Below are 21,231 nucleotides of genomic sequence, written 5' to 3'. Positions count from 1 at the left end.
AATACTGCATTCGTCCCAAGTTTTAGTATCTACTTTTCCCTTTTTAACTGTGTCACATTTTGATATTCATTTCTAGTTTTAATAAAAGTAGGTGAGATCCTTGCGCTATTTTAATTATTTTAACATTCACATAAAAGATAAAAGATGAGACTCTTATTCCACTCGCAACACATCAAATCACTTTATTAAAACTCGTACCACTCTTAAATGGATACTTAGAGCACCTCTGATGGGAGGTGCTTAAGTTGGTGCTATAATGGTGGTTCCCACCTTAAGCACCTCTGGTGCTAAAATTCCCATTTCCACTAAAATTTCAATTTCTACACTTTTATATTAAAAATATTTAATTTTCATTGAAATTAAAATTAAACATTATATTAAAAATAAAAATTACATAATTTGAATAACTAAAAAAAATACATAATTTAAAATATAATTTAGATGAAAACTAAAAAAAACACTCCCTCCGTCCGCGAAAGAACTTCCTATCTTTTTTTTTTTTGAGATGTCCACAAAAAAAACTTTCTACCTATTTTTGGACTATACCCCACCACTTATAATTACTCTTACGTTTCACTTTTCACAACTCTCAATATTAATTATAACACATTTTCACCACTCCCAATACACTCAATTACCTTTTCACCACTCTCAATACACTCAACAATATTTTTTCTTAAAATTCGTGTCACTCCTATCTAGAAAGTTTTTTCATAGACGGAGGAGTAACAAATTACTAAGATTAAAAAAAAACAATTTTTTTTTAAAAAAATTAAACCCCTACTGCCCTACCTACCCCACAAACTCCCCCCTTCCTTTCCCTTTTTTCTTTCTTTCCTCCCCACCCGACCTCCCCCCTTCTCTTTCCCTAGTTTCCCCTACTCTCCCTCCCCCACTTCTCTCTCTCTCGCTTAAATTATGCGCGGTAAAAGCACGCACCGTCCAAAATCAGCCATTCGATCCAAGGTGAGAGATCACACCGGCGTCGCACCACCGCAGGTTTCTAGCGTGCGATGCGAAACAATTGGCGTGTCGATCCAGGGCGTTTTCTCTCCCATTGGAGATTCTCTAAAAGTCGAAACGAAGGGAGTATACAATTAGGCCTAAACAAGAAATAGATTACAACTGATTGAATCTATCTTTGTACTAAGATATATAGGGTAGGGTTAATATAAAAACCCCTCTTAAGATGAAAACTAGGAACCAATTTAAAGCCATTGATTTAAATAAAATAGAGGGCTGAGATTAAACTACAGATGCACAATTTCGATTGCATAGATGCACAGTTTCAATTGCATAGATGCACAATTTCGATTTGCTTGAGTATTTTGCATTGTTGGTTTCAATTGCATAAATTGCATATTTTTTAAGTGCACAGTAAAATATAATAGATGCACAATTTCTTTTGTTGACTAAATCCTAACCATTAGATCTAATATTTAAAAGGTCAAGATTAGGTTCCTAGTTCTCATTTTAACAGAGGTTTTTATTAGAACCTCTTCCAAGATATATATATATATATATATATATATATATATATATATATATTCTCACCTCATTCACCCTCAATTCTAAATGAAGGTCAATTCCCATTATTAATTCCATTACATGGCTTTACTCGTAATTTATTACGTAGGTATTTAGAAAACATTCAAAATGTAAATAGATATCTAATATCTTATCAATTTACTATTTATATTTATATTGTATTTTTTTAGTTTTAACTTTTATACATACAAGCTAACTCGAATCCCCGACCTATTAATTAAAATAAAAACGTCTTATCAATTAAGTTGTACTTCATCGTCATCTAATTTATTAATATGTTATAATGATTACAATATTGATGTATATTTATATTATATTTTGTAATTAATTTGTATATATAATTATTTGGTAAATATTATATACATATCAGTCAATCAATATTTAATAAGCCATTATACTCATACATATATTTCCACAACGATTAGTGAGTTAATGTTCCACGACGATTCTCTGTTCTACATGAAATAATGTGGGATTTTATTTTGTACTTTTGTTTGTAAAATCCCCAATTTTATCTCTTTTATAATCATTTTAATTTAATTTTATACTTTTAATAATAATTTTTTCTCTCATCATGAAAATCCCAAATCCAAACATGGAAAATTTTCCTAAATGATAAAAATTCATTTATTTATTTTCCTTTTTATTCTCATTTTGTTGTCTTTTGTTTTAAATAAACATGTATAATCCATGGAAATCTAAGAAAAAAAAACGAGGAGATAAAGAAAAAACTTTTCACTACAAAAAAATTGGAAATTACCGACGGCGATTTCCCGTCGGTAATGACGACACGGCCGCCGGTAATGTAGTTACCGGCGGCGTTACCGACGGCGATTGACCGCCGGTGATTTGCTCGTCGGTAACGCCATTACCGACGGCGATTGACCGCCGCCGGCAATTAACGGCGGCGCCGCCGCCGGCATTTCCGCCGTTGAACGGCGGAGAGATGCCGGAGAATTATCGACGGCAAACGCCGTCGCTAATTAGCGGCGGCACCACCGCCGTCGGTAATTTCCACCGGAGCGCCACCGCCGGAGTTGGCCAAGATATTACCGAGGGCAAAATGCCGTCGGTAATTACCGACGGCAATATGCCGTTACCGACGGCATTTTGCCCTAGGTAATATTTTTTTTTATTTTATTTTTTATTTTATTTTTTTTTATTTTTTTATTTATTTTTTTATTTATTTATTTTATTTATTTTATCGTATATCTACAATTTATTTTCGTATTTATACAGTATTGCATAATTTAGACGAACTTCCCAGTCGGTCACCCATCTTAGTTGTGCTCTAAGTCAAGCACGCTTAACCTTGAAGTTCTTTTCGAATGATCACCAGTACAGAACACTCGTATTATTGATATATATATTATCTATTAATTCATTTAAAGTCTAATTCAATATACAATATCATATATATTCATAACATTAGTATATGTCGAGATAATATCCAAAAAATGTTGTTAATTACGGATTGGGCTCGTTTCCGTTCTTATTTTTATATCAGAAAAATATTTATTTATTAATTTATTATTAATTTTCATTTTTTTTTTTTATCAATCTAGTTTATACACCATAAATATTTTATCAATCTAGTAAGAATCTTGAATTCTTACTAGAAATATTATCTTAGATTAGTGATGAGTGAATCACTAATCAAATTAACATTTTTAAGTTATAATTATAAGTTTCTTACTAAGAATCTTCAATTCTTAATAATAATATTAGATTATTATTAGATTAGTAATAATATTAGTAATAATATTATATTAGTGATGAGTGAATCACTAATCAAATTAACATTCTTAAGTTATAATTATAATATTCTCACTAAGAATATTGAATTATTAGTAATAATCTTGGATTAGTGATGATTGATGAGTAAATCACTAAGGTAATTAACATTCTTAAGTTATAATTGTAAGATTCTTACTAAGAATCTTGAATTCTTAGTAATAATAATAGATTAGTGATGAGTGATGAGTGAATCACTAAGGTAATTAACATTCTTAAGTTATAATTGTAAGATTCTTACTAAGAATCTTGAATTCTTAGTAATAATCTTGGATTAGTGATGATTGATGAGTAAATCACTAAGGTAATTAACATTCTTAAGTTATAATTGTAAGATTCTTACTAAGAATCTTGAATTCTTAGTAATAATAATAGATTAGTGATGAGTGATGAGTGAATCACTAAGGTAATTAACATTCTTAAGTTATAATTGTAAGATTCTCACTAAGAATATTGAATTATTAGTAATAATCTTGGATTAGTGATGATTGATGAGGAAATCACTAAGGTAATTAACATTCTTAAGTTATAATTATAAGATTCTTACTAAGAATCTTGAATTCTTAGTAATAATCTTGGATTAGTGATGATTGATGAGGAAATCACTAAGGTAATTAATATTCTTAAGTTATAATTATAAGATTCTTACTAAGAATCTTGAATTCTTAGTAATAATCTTGGATTAGTGATGATTGATGAGTAAATCACTACGGTAATTAACATTCTTAAGTTATAATTGTAAGATTCTTAATAAGAATCTTGAATTCTTAGTAATAATCTTGGATTAGTGATGATTGATGAGTAAATCACTAAGGTAATTAACATTCTTAAGTTATAATTGTAAGATTCTTACTAAGAATCTTGAATTCTTAGTAATAATAATAGATTAGTGATGAGTGATGAGTGAATCACTAAGGTAATTAACATTCTTAAGTTATAATTGTAAGATTCTTACTAAGAATCTTGAATTCTTAGTAATAATCTTGGATTAGTGATGATTGATGAGGAAATCACTAAGGTAATTAACATTCTTAAGTTATAATTGTAAGATTCTTACTAAGAATCTTGAATTCTTAGTAATAATAATAGATTAGTGATGAGTGATGAGTGAATCACTAATCAAATTAACATTCTTAAGTTATAATTATAAGATTCTCACTAAGAATCTTGAATTCTTAGTGATTGATGAGTGAATCACTAATCAAATTAACCTTCTTAAGTTATAATTATAAGATTCTCACTAAGAATCTTGAATTCTTAGTAATAATAATAGATTAGTGACGAGTGATGAGTGAATCACTAAGGTAATTAACATTCTTAAGTTATAATTGTAAGATTCTCACTAAGAATATTGAATTCTTAGTAATAATCTTGGATTAGTGATGATTGATGAGGAAATCACTAAGGTAATTAACATTCTTAAGTTATAATTATAAGATTCTTACTAAGAATCTTGAATTCTTAGTAATAATCTTGGATTAGTGATGATTGATGAGGAAATCACTAAGGTAATTAACATTCTTAAGTTATAATTATAAGATTCTTACTAAGAATCTTGAATTCTTAGTAATAATCTTGGATTAGTGATGATTGATGAGTAAATCACTAAGGTAATTAACATTCTTAAGTTATAATTGTAAGATTCTTAATAAGAATCTTGAATTCTTAGTAATAATCTTGGATTAGTGATGATTGATGAGTGAATCACTAATCTAATTAACATTCTTAAGTTATAATTATAAGATTCTTACTAAGAATCTTGAATTCTTAGTAATAATAATAGATTAATAATAATCAATGTTTAAATTTTCACTTGTATTTCAATATATATTTAATTTTAATGTTTTCGTATTATTATCTTTGATCAATTTATTAGATGATAAATGAAAAAAAAAAATTAAAAAAAAAATAAAAAAAAAATAAAAAAATAATTACCGAGGGCATTTGCCGTCGGTAATTGGAATTTGCCGTCGGTAATTAGAGGCGGCAAAATGCCGTCGGTAATTTTGGCCGAACGACGGTGGTGCTATCGCCGGATGGCACCGGCGGTGGTGATTAGCGGCGGCATTTTGCCCTCGGTAATTACCGACGGCAAAATGCCGTCGGTAATAAAATAATATATATTTATTTATTTTTATTTAAATTAGCGGCGGCGTAACCGCCGCTAATTAGCGGCGGCCGTTTTGCCGTCGGTAATTCGCCGGTAATAGTCAAAAGGCGGGTCGCCGTTTTTGCCGCCGCCGTGCCGCCGTTACTTACCGACGGCAAAATAGCCGCCGGTAATTTTCGCCGGTAAATACGCGTTTTTTTGTAGTGTTTATTCTCCGTTTAGAAAAAACTTATATTTTCCGTTTACAGAAAGATACAATATCTATTACAATAACAAAGATAATAATTAACTTCCATAATTAATATTCCCTCCGTTTTCATAAACATGCATAATTGACCACGACATAAGTTTTAATAAAAAGTTTTTTGGAGTATTAATGGTGAATAAAATTGTCCCACATTGAGAGTTGTTAAATAACTTGTGGATAAATAGTGTAAGTTACAAGGGTCAAAATATGAAAATTATGTGTGATGTAATATTCAAAAATGGAGTGTGCATAAATTCGAAGGACGTATAAACCAAAAATATAAGGTATGCGTAAATATGAGGGACATAAGTAATACGAAATAATCCCATAAAAATGGATGCGGTCAATTATGTAAAATTATAATTATACTAACACCATTAATTAAATGGCTGTGAATTTTTCGTAATTAAAATTATTTGATTGATCTTATCCCTCCATCTCCAATAATATATGGCCAAGATTAATTAATTATGTTTCTCATAATAAAAAGAGGTATATATTTGAAATGTTCCATATCATGCAATGTGCTTAGTAAATTAAATATACAAAGATCCGATAATAAAGTGTTGCTCAATTGATAATACGTTTCCCTTCAGATATTAGATTGAGGGTTTGAATTATCACATAAAAAAATAAGAACATCATTGATCCTCCTTTTTAAAAAATACGAAGATCCCACGTATTGTACTCAGGCTACAATTAGCATTTTGTTTGGTATATCCCTATATCAATTAAGTTGTGATCAAAGATTATTTAACTTTAGTTTCACTTCAACAATAGGCAAATCATAACTATTGAAAGTGAAATATAACCATATTCGTTTATTCATTCTTTTTAGGGGGAAGACATATTTTTTTATTCATTAGATTCCAATATTTTAATACATCCAGCTTTTACAAAGCATAGTTGAGTTTGATTCTACATATCAAATTCACTTATAAACTATCTTCAATTTCTAGATAAGTATTTGAAATTTCAAAGTATTTTTATTTATTATTAAGCTACACGTCATATTAATACTTATTCAAACTCCTTTGTATCACATATAGTTGAATGAACTTTTAACATTTTGGGAAATAATAAGTCAGGGAAGGAATATAATAAAAACACATTTTCAATATGAACTATTTTCAATTCTTAGATCATTAAGATTTACAGTTAATTCATTATTTTGTTGGATGAATTCATGGTCCTGAGTTTGAATCCCATAGATATAAAAAAAAATATTTTTCGCAATTCATACATTTATACAGTAAATTCATACGCGTTTTACATAAAATTCATACATTTTGCTGATTTGTAATTTTTATTTTAAGAGCTGTTTTTACTGTAGTCCTTCCCTAATAAGTTATATGTCCGAATATATTTAAATTACAGTGTTATAATATCGAACATTTCACACAAACTTGAATAGTTTCAGTTAAAAATATATTTTAAACAAAAGATAATTCAGCCAAACGAACTGCCCGTCTTAACATCACTCTAGAGAAAATTTTAATAAAGTTCAATCCATGAATGATCGACCTAAAACTCATTTAAATTTTTGCTTGCTGTTCATATTCGATCGACATCGCCCCAAACAAACAAATTTAAATAAAAGGGTAAAGGTCATTTTCTATCCCATCGTTTCAACGAATTCTCAAAAATGTCCCACCCTAACGATAATATCAAAACGGTACCCAACCTATCACAATAATATCACGCGTGTCCCGCAAAAATTTTCCGGGAATCGGAAACTTACGTGGATTGCCGGACTTACACCATGGCAATTCCATGTGGACTCATTTAATCTAGGTGGAATGAATTTTTTTTGCAGCCATTTTATTGACCTTAAACGGCATTGTTGCTGCAGCCGTTCTTCTTCTTCTCCTCTTCAAAGAACGCAACACTCTTCGTCAAATCTCAGCACTCTTCAAATCGCAGCCATAGTTTTAGACGTGGCACTCTTCTTCTCCTCTTTCTTATATCTTAATGTAGATGTATTCTGTGCAATATACATAAATTTGGAAATTTTCGAAAATCTAAAGGAAATTTCAGCATGTAGATGTATTATGTGCTTCTCCCTAAATCCATTATGTTTCGAAAATCCATTTGGAAATTTGGAAATTCTGTGCAATATGTATTCTGTACAGCAGATTCGAAAATTTTGGGAATTTTCGAAAACTTATTCAAATTACAATCGGGTTCATGCTGGAAATTTTCGAATGAAATTCTGAAACAAATATGTAGAAAGAAGCTGAAGAAGTAGATTGAAGAACATCGCGATTGGGGACGGCGATACCTACCGAAAATTTTGAGCCGCCTCTAGGGCTTCTTCAGCAGCCGCCAACGTTTCCTGCGCGATTTGAAGAAGACGAAGGAATCCGCCGCGATTTTAAGAAGACGAAGAAAGTCGCCGCCGCGATTTCAATAAAATTCCACTTTAGTATAATTCGATTTGAAGAAGGCTGCCGTGATTTGAAGAAAACGAAGACAACAACGTTTCTGCGTCTGAATTTTTCTTTGAAAAGGAGAAGAAGAAGAAGAAGAACGGCTGCAGCAACGGTGCCGTTTAGGGTCAATAAAATGGCTGCAAAAAAAATTCATTCCACCTAGATTAAATGAGTCCACGTGGAATTGCCATGGTGTAAGTCCGGCAATCCACGTAAGTTTCCGATTCCCGAAAATTTTTTGCGGGACACGCATGATATTATTGTGATAGGTTGGATACTGTTTTGATATTATCGTTAGGGTGGAACATTTTTTAGAATTCGTTGAAACGATGGGACAGAAAGTGACCTTTACCCTAAATAAAATAAAGAAATCGAAAGCCCGACCGACACATTCTTCAATACAAAAAACAAATGAATTAAATAAAAGCACGCGCTATGTCATGTGGCATTAATCCCCTGGGGCTCCACCCTCTCAAGTCTAACTGCACGGTACTGTACAGGAATCACGGCACCGAATAATGATTACTCAATCACTGTTGGAATAGGGCCTTTGCTGGCGTCTTGCTCCAACTAACGCCGGCAAATTCCCCTTTTCATCCCTCCCCCCTGCTCCTATCGCCACGTGTCGCGGGCCCCACTTACTCCTAAATTCTACTAGTAAACCTTCCCCGTTGATCTTTCCTCTCTCCTCCCGCTTTTCTCTCTCTAAAATTCGCCGTCGCTCAATTATCCGGCGATACACGCGCGTATTCCATCACGTATTTTTCTACACGTTGATTTTGCGGAATACGAGATTCTTTCCTTTTTCCTTTTCTGCTGTGTGGTCTGATTTTATCGCTCTAACTTTTGCGGATATTTTGAGATTTTTTGTGACCGTTCGGATTTCTGGCCTTTAATTTTGGAGGTTTGCGTTTTGCGTTTTGCTCCAAACGAGCTCCTCAGTCTTGAGCTCTCGATCTGCTGCGAAATTCGAGGTTTTTTTCGGCCTAGATTTTTGTTTATTTTACTGAATTGATGGTTCTTTCCTTGGCGTGAATTATTCTGGGTTTTTACTGAAGAGGGAGTCGGGATAATTGTTGAGTGATCAATTGATGCCATAATCTTCAAGAATTAGCAGCGTTGTTCGAAATTGAAGATGTCTGGACCCTTGGATCGATTTGCTAGGCCTTGTAAGTGAAATTGTGTTCAATCTCCTGACGTTTCATCTGCATTTGCGGATTATTACTTGCAATTGTTATGGGGTTCTGGTTTTTTATGTTTGTCTGTTTAATGTATGTGAAGATTTCAATTTCGTGAGCTGTGTGAAGCTTGTCACGGTGCAGTTTAATATTTATCTACGTATAAGATTTATTAGTTGCAAAATTTGTGGGATTTTGGTTAGTTATGTTCGGCTGTTAGATGAATGTGAAATCTACCTTGCCGCTTGAGGTTGCGACTGCTTTAATTTCTTAGCATTAATATCCAGATGTTCCTCACATGTATATCTAATTGCTGGTTGAACAGGCTTTGAGGGTTCATCTGGCAATGACGAGAGAAGAGAAAGAAAGTCCGATTTTGAAAATTCTGAGGATGAAAGGAAGACGAGAATCAGTTCTTTAAAAAAGAAAGCACTCAATGCTTCTACTAAGTTCAAGCATTCTCTCAAGAAGAAGAGCAGCAGAAGAAAGAGTGATGGCAGAGTCAGTTCTGTTTCAATTGAAGATATCCGGGATGCAGAGGAACTACAAGCTGTTGAGTCATTTAGACAAGCCTTGATATTGGATGAGTTGCTACCAGAAAAGTTTGATGATTACCATATGATGCTGAGGTAATCTCTTTTCTGTTTCTGTTTCTTTGTCAAAATTGAACATATCAAGTGAAATGTGAAATTGCCTGTTAGTGAGGAATATTGACAATACATAGGATTTGAGTATTTGAAGGATATCTTGGTTGAACTCAACAAGCTGAAAAACGTTCAATCTATCAAAGCATGTGGTGGATTAACCTATATCGTTTTTATCTATCTAAGCTATCACCCAAATAAACACCCTCTAATTCACAAGATATCTATGAAGAGCGCGTAATCTTATTTTGCTGAAAATTTGCTAAAGCTTGATATTATTTCTGCCTCATGCATGCATTCTCTATTGAAGGTGGAATGGTTTCTTTTTCAATCCTCTGAAGGTAACTGGAAGAACTGTATTTATTTTCATGGACTTGCCTACACATGGGTATAAATAAGTATTTGGACCCCTTCATCTTTTTCTCTTGAATCTTTTAACAACGCTATATTAGGAGTAACGCGATCATCTTTCAAACAATGTCTGGTATGCTTTCCGGGATTCAGGCTAGGACTGTTTGATATTTTCTTAAGATGTTTCTGATCTGTAGGATATTTGATGGAAGCTCTAATTTTCTTATTTCTTTAAAATATTACTTCTTTCATCATTTGATAACTCTTCAGCTTTCCCATAACACTTTGGAAATTGTACATGTAGGTTTCTGAAAGCAAGGAAATTTGATATTGAAAAGTCCAAGCTCATGTGGGCTGACATGATACAATGGAGGAAAGATTTTGGCACTGACACTATCGCGGAGGTAACTAGACCCATAAGCTATCATAATTTCTGCATGCAACTTGGCCAGCTTGTTTTCATTTTACATTATGCATATGAATTAAACCTTTAGCTTTGTGGGAATCTGTTCACCACCTTCTTTTTCATCAGGATTTTGATTTTCAAGAGGTAAATGAAGTATTGAAGTATTATCCCCATGGATATCATGGAGTTGACAAAGAGGGAAGGCCTATATACATTGAGAGGCTAGGGAAAGTTGATCCAAACAAACTTATGCAAGTGACCACGATGGACCGTTACATAAGATACCATGTGAAAGAATTTGAGAGAAGCTTTGCTATTAAGTTTCCAGCTTGCACCATTGCTGCCAACGCCACATTGACTCGAGCACAACAATTTTGGATGTTCAGGGTGTGGTATGTTAGGCACTTCCAGTACTTCAATTATCATGACATCTGAGTCGGTTGTCCTTGGTCTATTTGAGGGGTTTTACTTATTAATCTATTGCTGTTCTCAGGGTTTGAAAAACTTTACCAAGAGTGCAAGGGACCTCATAACACGACTCCAGAAGATTGATGGCGACAATTATCCTGAAGTAAATTCCTGATTTCTTGACTTGCTTTATTTCTGATACTTTATGTGGTTTCAGCTAGTAATCTATATGTCTCTTCATTGCAGACACTCCATCAAATGTTTATCATCAATGCTGGTCCTGGTTTTAGGCTGCTGTGGAATACTGTAAAGAATTTCATAGATCCCAGGACTGCCACAAAGATTCATGTAGTTCTTACTTCTTTTAATCTGGAATCTCAATTTTTCTTTGTTGAAAGACTTGTTGTAAGTTCTCTGTTTCTGGTGTTTGGCTCAGGTTCTTGGAAATAAATACATGAACAAGTTGCTTGAAATCATAGATGCCAGGTGAAAGGGGTGGAAATCACTTATTTTTTTATATTGATTTTTACTAACATTGATATTCTTTTAAAAAGGCTCTTCTAATAGTTTTGGGCACCTGCAGTCAATTGCCTGATTTCTTGGGAGGAACATGTACTAGTTGTGCAGATCAAGGGGGTTGCCTGCGCTCTGATAAAGGGCCATGGAAGAATCCCGAGATTTTGAAGGTTCTCACTTTCACATGACTACATAATTATGTTGGTCTAACATATTGATTAAGATGGTTTACAGTAGGAGTTTGTTGTGCAGATGGTGCTTAATGGTGAAGCACGGCGTGCCAGGCAGGTTGTGAAAATCATCAATAGTGATGGCAAGGTAGTATATGCGAAGCCGCATTACGCCATGGTATTACTGCTCCCCTTTTCTAATTTTTTTACTTATATTGTTCTTGAGATATTGGATATGAGCTGATATATCTTATATTTCTTGTTTTGTTAGCAGTTAAAAGGCAGTGATACTTCTACTGCAGAATCTGGATCTGAAGCTGAAGATATTGCTTCGCCAAAAGCCACTAGGAGTTACTCACACCTTCGTTTGACTCCAGTCCGTGAGGAGGTGCGGTTAATCCTAGCTTTCTATTCAAATTTGCTTTTTGACAGTCACAACGGAAAGGAAAGAAAACATACTATTTGGGAAATCTCTAATATTATGTTAGTGGTAGGTAGGACTTAGAAATTTCTAAGTCTGCCTCACGGCTCTCACTAATGAAATTAACATGGACATTACTTCATTATCAGCTATGTAGGTCTAACCAATGATAGATGCATCCCCTGCCAACTCTACTATCTAACATTTTATTAGTGAATAAATCCAATTTTTTTGCTCTGAATATAAGAAACAAATTTCTTTTGATTTCGTCCTATTTATCTATGTCATTTTAGATTATCCATGTAAACACACGATCAATTTAGTGGTAACTTTATCGAGAATGTCAGCAAGAAGTGTCACTTCTCGATGACATGTCTAATGTGCTGAAGCTCAGATGGATTATCTTATGTATATATGGTAACAAGAATGTCAAAGGGAATGTAAAGAAATGCTATAGAGCCTATACTTAAAAAATCTTATACTTCTCGTTGTATCTTCTTCATAATAGTTAATGGTGATTTAAGTTGTTTATTAGCTCTTCTTGATGGTTCTAAGGAATATTTTGTTTGTTCTTCAGGCTAAGGCTATTGGAACAGCTGGCTATGTTGGTCAGATTCTCAGGTTATGACGAATATGTCCCCATGGTCGACAAGGCCGTTGATTCTGGGTGGAAGAAGTCCCCTCAAAAGCCTTATGTTCTAAAAGGTTTGGAACAACGCTATACTTTATGACCATTCTTTAACACATAACAGTCTTTGTATGGAGATGCTAATGTGTTTATGACTCATTCCAGAGATAGTTGCACCTCTTAACTCTCAAAAGGCACCAGAAGGTGTTCGTGCTCGTCTTGTGGCAACTCTTATGACTTTCTTCATGACACTTTTCCTGTTCTTCCGCTCAATCACATCTCGTGTGACCAAGAAACTTCCGGATGCGTCATTGCATGAGCAACCTGCTCAGGAGTTTTCTTTTGACACAATTGCGAGGAGGAGTTCAGGCCACCATCTCCTACTCCATCATTTACAGAAGCAGAACTGTTGTCAACCGTTATTAAAAGATGGGTGATCTTGAAGAGAAGGTCAATACTCTTGAAGCAAAGCCATCTGAGATGCCATATGAGAAAGAAGAACTGCTGAATGCTGCCGTTTATCGTGTGGATGCCCTAGAAGCAGAGCTAATTGCAACCAAAAAGGTATTATTCATTATAACACCATACAGGCTTAACTAGTTAGGAAAATCATGGTTTAACAGAAAAGGTCATGAACTGCCCCGTGATTCATGCGAAAACTGAGACCTTAAGAGTGAAAATACTGGTTGAACATTTTGCTTCTGAACCGCCGTGCCTTATTAGCATCCTTGTATAGTTTCATCACCAATGGAGTCTAATTTTAGTGTCAGCCTAGGAGAGGAGACCGAGTCTTCCTACGATTATCTTGTGTTTTCAGCAGACTTTTCTTAAATTCATTTACATTTAATAGATAATATCATATTCTTTCTTTCGAGTAGGCTCTGTATGAGGCTTTGATGAAACAAGAAGAACTGCTTGCTTACATAGACAGTCAAGAAGATGCCAAGTTCCGGGTAAGTGGAGTCGATGTATAGTTGTCTCGAGTTAACAGAAGGCAACGGTTTGGTTCTAACATGCCTCTCTCTCTCTCTTTGCAGAAAAAGAAGTTTTGCTGGTAAGCTGCATCATTTTGGAGATTTGATGGTTGAGGATTGTCGGCTGAATCGAGAGGTTCACCACATTACCTTCATGCTTTTGAGTTGTGATTGAAGATGTATATTTCGTCGTTGACGCATACCTTTTGTGTGACACATACCTAATATATATATATAATGTTTATATATATTCATACATGACATGATCTGTAACTTTTTTGGTGTGATTTTAAGATTTTTCTGAAGACATGTTCGTTTGAAACTCTTGTATGTGGAACTATATGAAACATACATTTTAAGAATGGAATGTATGCTGATTGCTTCTTGACAAAATACAGAAAACTGACTTTTTTAATGATTCGAGGTTAAAATGTCAAAAGACAACATAAGGAAGAGGATAAGAAAGCAGATGGTGCAAAATTGAAAACTGGGGCCATTTCAGACAACCCAAACATTTATTGAAAACAATTACAGTTTGAAATGTAGCCAAGAAACTGATTGCCAGCCAAGGACTAAAGCAGCTACTTTGTTTACAATGATATAAACACCAAACAAGATTTTATTTACAAAAAAGATAGGAAATAAATCTACCTAAAATGAAATAAAATAGAAAACACCTTGTTCAGGAGCTCGTATCATACAAGAACAAGAATACAATTTGTTATACTCACAGTTCTGGAGTTAGAAAGCGAAGAACTTCTCTTCTTCTTTTTCTCGATGTAAGCGAGGAGCTCCTCTTGTTGCGAGAGAGATTGCTCGAGAGACTGCGCAAACGACACACGATTTTTTTCAGTAAATATAAAGCATGAATGAGTATTGGTAATATTAGAAAGGAGAAGGAAACAAAGACTAACAAACCTTTTTGGCTTCTTGAAGGTCTTGCTCTAATGCATCAATACGAGTCAAGGCGTTGTTTAGCATCTCCTCTTTTTCGGGTGCCATAGTCGGGGGCTTCTGGCAGACTATGCTCATCTTCTCCTCCAACTCGTTCATGCGCTTCATCATGATCAAGTAGTCGGCCCTGGAGACGGCCGCCTCTGGGGACTCGTAGACAGGTGGCCGAGTTTTCATCATGTCATCAACGCTACGCATGGAGCTAGAGTAGAGGGTGGCGTCCGTGAGTCTCCTAGGCATGTTGCGTGTCATACGGACCATGGTGACGACGCCCATGACGAATGTCAGCACTCCGGTGAAGATTTGGTTGCTGAAGCCATCAGCGTTCTTGCAAGCATTGATGCCCGGGAAAAAGTCTGTCGATGTAGGAAGATAATAGACATGGAATTAGACAACCAAGTTTGATAGGTCCTTTGTTGTAGGATTATTATGTTTTGTGTTCCCAACTTTCTGTGTTTTCTAGAAAATGTCTCCAACTTTCGTTTTTTTATTCAAAAACGGACTTTCAGCATTTTTGTCCCCCTATAACGACAGAATGACGAGTCACCTCACCAAATAAAACGTCTTTCCATCTGGTGAGGTGACTGATCATTATGTCTCCGAATTCTGTATAGCGGGTTATTTTTTGGAAAATGCTGAAAGCTGAGTGTTTTTTAATGGAAAATGAAAGTTGGGAGCACAAAACATTATTAATCCTTTGTGATATTAGCAAAAACTCGAAAGATTACGCACCTTTGACAAGCATGAGACTGTCTTGTTGTTTGTTTGCTTTTGGCCAGGCTGCAATGGTCTTCTCAACCATGTGAACGTATTGGTCTTGCTCTTGTGGGACGGGATCGGGGGGGGATGGGATTGGGGGTAGGGATGAGGTTGAGGTAGGGGTTGGGGTTGGGGTTGGGATTCAGCTACCTGAACAAATCATTCAAGGTTAATCATCACTTGAGGTTTTAAAACAAAACTAGCTGTGATATGGTTAATATTCGAGTTATTGAATAATAACCATTGGTGGCTTCTTCGTTGTTCCTCATTTTTGCTACTTACCTCTTCAGCAGGAGCAGGGAGCTGCTGCTGCTGCTGTGGCTGCGGAATACTGTCACTCGAAGCAGTAGATCTTGGAGACTCGTCCCTCATGTTGAAAGACATGCTTTTCTTCACATGGCACACATCGTATATCAGTGAACTATCGATATCTTAAAAGACTGAGACAAATAGCTTAGCTTTGTAACCTGCTACCTTGGACTTATTACCATTCTCATCCTCTGAAATCATTTTCTCATCCACAGACGAGGAGGAACGTCTGTACGCGCATTTGTGGTCTCCATTGCGCACCATCTTAAAACGATATCGAAATCACAAAATCCTAAGTTAGTGATGCATCTTAAGGTAAAGGTACTAAAGAATTGAGGCAAGCAAACCTTCATTATTTCGGGGTCGTTCCAAGGGCCCCTATCGGAGACCAGACAACCACCCTTGTCAGCGCAGGCGCACGTCCCGCCCAAGAACTCTGGTAGCTCACTGACACAAGATCAAAACAATGTGAAGCTCTAGTTCTTCATGGATCCCTTAAATGTTCATTTCCTGATGAAAAACGAGTTATGAAAAGTCGAGCAGTAACATTTATTTACCTTGCATCAATGACTTCAAGCAACTTGCTCTGGAATTTGTTACCAAGCACCTGGCAACAAGAAACATGCCAACTCGAATTTTTCATGCCGTTGAGCTAAAGATCAAATGGGAAGAAAGCAAGCTGAGTGTTTGCTTACGTGGATCTTCGCAGTGGTCTTTGGATCGAGGAATGACTTGACAGTGTTCCATAAGAGCCTAAAGCCCGATCCAGCATTGATAATATACATTTGGAATAAGGTCTACGAGAAAAGGGCACTCGAGTCACGTGATAAGATTTCAGAGCTACAAACAAGAAGACCAAAAGGAAACTAGAAGAAAGAGTGAGTAGACACCTCAGGGTAGTTATCACCATCGATCTTCTGAAGGCTCTGAACGAGCTCCCTCGCGGACTTGGTGAAACTTTTCAGCCCCTGAAACGAACAAACGGATTCTTTCAAGTTTCAAGAGATCAAAATTCACAATTGGGAAATTTCTTAAATTTAAGTAGTTTGTTTACACATACCACTCCTTGGACATCCAAAATAGTTGTGCTTTGGTCTATATGCTTCTTGGCTGAAATGGAGCAGGCCGGAAACTTGTCGATGAAGGTCCTCTCGAACTCCTGAACATGGTATTTTAGGTAGCGTTCCATCGAGGTGACCTGCATGAGCTTGGTCGAATCAACCATACCGAGCCTCTCAATGTAGACCGGCCTGCCCTCCTTGTCGACCCCTGATGCCCTTGTGGGTAGTATTTAACGACCTCTCTTTCTCAGAAAACTCGAAATCCTAGCAATCATACAGTAGGTCGTAAGCTTAAAAAAACACGAGCCATTCAAGAAGATGTTATCTGCAGTGGGCCGTGATCAACAGGTACGTACCTCCATAATGGTGTCGGAACCAAAGTCCTTCCTCCATTGAAGCATGTCGGACCACATTTGCTTTGATTTATCGATATCAAACTTCCTGGCCTTTAAGAACCTGTTTGAAACATGCACTTTAGAATTGATGAGTTTGGTATAGTAGTCAGTAATTGATGTCTGGAAAATGATATATTCCAAAATTAGCATACATAATCTCACTTGACATTAAATTTAGGACCCAAGTATATAAGGGATGAACTCATATTTGTCGAGTACGAAGAGAAGGTCAGTTTTTCTCTGATGGTTTAGTTGGATAGAAGAGACTCAATGCCAAGCATCAAGCATGTAATCATCATTTTTCCCTCTCTTTTCGTGGCTCGTCTCTTAATCTTACAGTTATTCAACTTCGTTGAACACGTAGGCACGCATATAGGCAGAAGCATACGAGGCTAAAGGAGACTATTCAAAGAATCTCTACAAGGATGATCACTCTCAAATTCTTTCCACAAACAATATATATTTCACCTCATAGCATATGAAAGTCATCGTGTTTTGCAGGGAGTAACTCCTCTAGAATAAGCGCCTGGCGAAATGCATCCACGGACTGCGCCTCCTCAGCATCATGCTCGTCCTCGAGCACAACGGACATGACTCTGCTGCTCCGCCTGCCCCTTCTAGAAATTGAGTCCCTAAACTTGTTAGAGGCAGTGATTGCCGCCTTCTTGAGGGACCCGATCCTAGTTTTCTTCTCATCATCAAGATTATCCACATCATTCTTCTCGGGGCCTTCCAAAAATTTTCACCAACAATCAAATTCAATAAAAGCAACTTCACTTGAATAAAAAACATCTAATCTTAGATTTTCACAATAAACTTTTCATTGTATAATATCTTCATATCATCATCAACAAGTGAAATCCAACCATTGTCCATCAATATACCAAACTTGTATCTTAGAAACATAAAAAAAAATCATCCATGAAAAAATGGGGTCAAGAATCGAACGAAAGCACAGCAACAACGTACTTTGATCCGAGGGGCGATCTAAATGTCCCGACATCTCGATTGCAGCTCACAAGCTTGATCAAGTTAGACAGCAACAGAAATCTACAAATGGGAAAAGTCACAAACCCTATGCCTTTTAAGGAATCGAGTCAACATTGCATAATGCCATCAATATATACACATTGCTTCAACATTTACTACATAAATCTAATCCAATCAAGATTCTAAATGGATCAATTCCTATTAAATTGACACCATATACATATATTGCTTCATATATTCACAAACATGATCTAAACCAATAAAAAAAACCCCAAATGAAAATTCAAGAACACCCCACACTCCCAGCAGGGTGATCAATGTTTACTAGAAAATATTACAGAAATAGAGAAAAAGACAATAATTAAAAAAAAAAAAAAGGATCATTACCAAAACGGAAGAGGGGTGTTTTTTTGTTTCTAAGGAAGACGAGAAAGTGAGAGACACGGAAAAAAAGGGAAAGAGTAAAAGAAGGAAGAAAATATTCACCAGTGAGAGAGAGGAGTTAGAGAGAGAAGGCAAGGGGAGTCTCTAACCGAATTGTCCTCGAGAAATTTGTGGCTTTGCAGCCTACAAAAAATCAATGGCTACCAATTATTCATCACTTTTATACACCATATATGTAACCAAACATAGAAAAATTATGGAGATACATTACGCATTGAATTTAATTTAAAAAGAAGTGTTCTTACTTCTTTCACAGGTCTCCTTCCTTGAGAGAGAAAGAGTTGTTGTAGGAAGGCCGTCGAGTGTGTGTGGCTGTGTGTATGTGTGTGTGTGTGAGAGAGAGTTGTTGTAGGAAGGTGGAAGCCATGTCGGAATCTGCGAAAGATTCCCATTTCCCACCTCTATTGAGGAAAGGACTGTTTCGGTTAATTTCCCGCGAAAATTAATTAATTAAATATTAGAACTTTTTTTTGAGACATGTCACGTTTTTTTTTAGACATATTACGTTTTTTTTAGATAAACAAAAAGAAGTGTTATGTCATATTGTGTGATGAACACAACGTATATATATCTAAATTCAAGCATAATTAAACAACTTATAAATACAGATTTGTTTTTTTGAACACAATCATATTGTCGTTCTCAAGGGGACACCAAGCGGTGCGACCTCCTGTGTGTGAACAGTGAGGTCCCGGGTTCAAACCCCACCGCTCCCCCTCCCCAACTCCCCCAAGTAAAAAAAAAAAAGAATTTGAGTATTGTTTGACGAATTTTTATACGGGTACTTGCCACGAGTTTTCGTTTATTTTTTTATTATTTTTGAGAAACACGAGTTTTCGTGTATTATAATTACTTACTAGTACATTCGCCCGTGTGATGCACGGCGAACATAGTTTTGCATCAAAATTAAACGATGTAGTGTGTGTATCGGTTAAGTGATTAGGGGTTAATGTCTAAAATCGAAGGTCTTGGGTTCGAGCCCCCTATGGCGCGGCCTTTAAATTTCTTTATTTAATCATGTTAATTTATCAAAAATAAATAAATTAAATGATGTATCAAATAAATAAAAAACAAATATTAAATATAGTTAGAATATAAGTAAATGTAAATTATTTTTTCTTAAAAAATAAAATAATCTACATCAATTACTCAGTAAAGATCCTTAATTTTATTTTATAATTTTGAAAAGTATCGTTTTTAATTTTCCATCTATTTGATGGAAAACTTTATTTTCTTCCCTAAAATTATAGAATAAACAACATCATTCAAATTAAAAGAAACGAAGAAATAATAAAAAAAGAGTTTTCACATCACAATATATATTTATAAAACATGAGCTAATCATGCATAAAATTATTTTTTCTAAGTTAGCTCATTACCTATGTCATCTTATTAGAAAAGCTTCCATTGATAAGTAGGAAAATAAATTACTATTATTAGAATTTATTAGAATACTAATAAAAGAGTTGAATAATTATTTGATATTAAATCAAAGATCTTGCATTTATCTTTAATTTAAGATAGATATATAGAATATTTTTTAAAATAAAATTTGACTTTTAAAAAAGATCATCAAAATATGAAAAAGAGAATATGAGAGAGAGAGTGAGGGAGAGAGAGGGAGAGTATAGAAAATTGAAGAATGCGTATGATAAAGAGAGGAGAGAGAAAATATATGAGATTTGTTGAGTTTTATAAATACCCTTTGATTGATTCTTTAATTACAATTTTGCCACAAACTGTGTTTTCATATAATAAATAGATTATATTATTTTCCACTAGTTTATTTCATTTTCGCTTATCTATTACTTCCTCCGTCCCATGAAGCATGACCTAGTTCTTTTTGGCACGAAAATTAAGAAATTGATATTTTGTGTGTTAAGTGTGGTAGGTGAAAAAGTAAAAAAGTGAATAAATGATAAATTTTTTGTTATTTTTAAAAACAGGTCAAACTTCGTGGAACAAACAAAAAAAAATTGGGTCATGCTTCGTGGGACGGAGGGAATATTCGTTTTTGAGCTTTTCTAGTTCAACTAATTTGGTCCTCTTAATTTTAATGCGGAAACGAAATATATTTGGCCGAACTGTTTTCAAATATTTAGGTACAAAGCATTCCAATTCATTTAAAACACATTTATTGAACTGAATTAGGGGTGTCAATGGGCCAGATCTGGATCGGATCTTGCTTGGTCCAGATCCAGATCCGAATTTTTTGACTTAAGCTCAGATCCGGTCTAGATCTATTGGATCCAAAAAAATGAGATTCAGGTCCAGATCCATAAGATCCACAAGGTCTCGGGTCCAGAGCCGGATACATATTTTTTGTCTTTTAAAATAAATTTATAAATCTTAAATTAATCCCAAATAAAATTATAATTATTGCCTAAATTTTCAACAACTATTCAAAATAAATGAATTAACCATATTCTAAAAAAATATTATCAAAGTTTAATAACAATAAGAATATAATAATCAACTACTCCCTCTGTCCC

At 34.8% G+C, this 21,231-nt stretch overlaps 2 protein-coding genes and 1 pseudogene across 2 annotated transcripts; 1 reads left to right on the top strand and 2 right to left on the bottom strand.

Annotated features, from left to right (window-relative positions):
* The first annotated feature begins 8,607 nt into the window (after positions 1-8,607).
* Positions 8,608-14,088, top strand: LOC131005357 (phosphatidylinositol/phosphatidylcholine transfer protein SFH8-like; annotated as a pseudogene).
* Positions 14,089-14,522: 434 nt separating this feature from the next.
* LOC131012176 (phosphatidylinositol/phosphatidylcholine transfer protein SFH10-like) lies at positions 14,523-17,303 on the bottom strand. Its single transcript, XM_057940091.1, has 12 exons — positions 17,267-17,303; positions 16,910-17,118; positions 16,740-16,817; positions 16,545-16,646; positions 16,407-16,456; positions 16,197-16,296; positions 16,015-16,113; positions 15,823-15,930; positions 15,514-15,690; positions 15,285-15,303; positions 14,746-15,137; positions 14,523-14,651 (listed from the first exon to the last, which is right to left on the bottom strand). The coding sequence occupies exons 1-12, from the start codon at positions 17,301-17,303 to the stop codon at positions 14,523-14,525; spliced, it is 1,500 nt and encodes a 499-aa protein (XP_057796074.1).
* Positions 17,304-17,774: 471 nt separating this feature from the next.
* On the bottom strand, positions 17,775-19,048 carry LOC131012163 (phosphatidylinositol/phosphatidylcholine transfer protein SFH3-like). The gene is made up of 3 exons (XM_057940085.1): positions 18,985-19,048; positions 18,275-18,355; positions 17,775-18,034 (listed from the first exon to the last, which is right to left on the bottom strand). Exons 2-3 carry the CDS (start codon positions 18,306-18,308, stop codon positions 17,775-17,777), a joined length of 294 nt encoding a protein of 97 aa, XP_057796068.1. The 5' UTR covers positions 18,309-18,355; positions 18,985-19,048.
* Between the last annotated feature and the right edge of the window lie 2,183 nt (positions 19,049-21,231).

Source organism: Salvia miltiorrhiza, chromosome 1 (assembly GCF_028751815.1).
Source record: "Salvia miltiorrhiza cultivar Shanhuang (shh) chromosome 1, IMPLAD_Smil_shh, whole genome shotgun sequence".
In the NCBI taxonomy this organism is placed as follows: domain Eukaryota; kingdom Viridiplantae; phylum Streptophyta; class Magnoliopsida; order Lamiales; family Lamiaceae; genus Salvia; species Salvia miltiorrhiza.
This window is presented reverse-complemented; position numbering and strand designations above follow the sequence as displayed.

What these genes read in the sequence shown, in the direction of transcription:
- LOC131012176 (XM_057940091.1), bottom strand. Translation starts at nt 17,303, where the DNA reads ATGGAGGAAGGACTTTGGTTCCGACACCATTATGGAG. An exon ending in ATGGTGATAACTACCCTGAG is followed by an intron (nt 16,647 to 16,739) that starts GTGTCTACTCAC and finishes CTTTTCTCGTAG; the next exon opens with ACCTTATTCCAAATGTATAT. An exon ending in TCCCTGCTCCTGCTGAAGAG is followed by an intron (nt 15,691 to 15,822) that starts GTAAGTAGCAAA and finishes TGATTTGTTCAG; the next exon opens with GTAGCTGAATCCCAACCCCA.
- LOC131012163 (XM_057940085.1), bottom strand. Translation starts at nt 18,308, where the DNA reads ATGTCGGGACATTTAGATCGCCCCTCGGATCAAA. An exon ending in AGATCGCCCCTCGGATCAAA is followed by an intron (nt 18,035 to 18,274) that starts GTACGTTGTTGC and finishes AATTTTTGGAAG; the next exon opens with GCCCCGAGAAGAATGATGTG.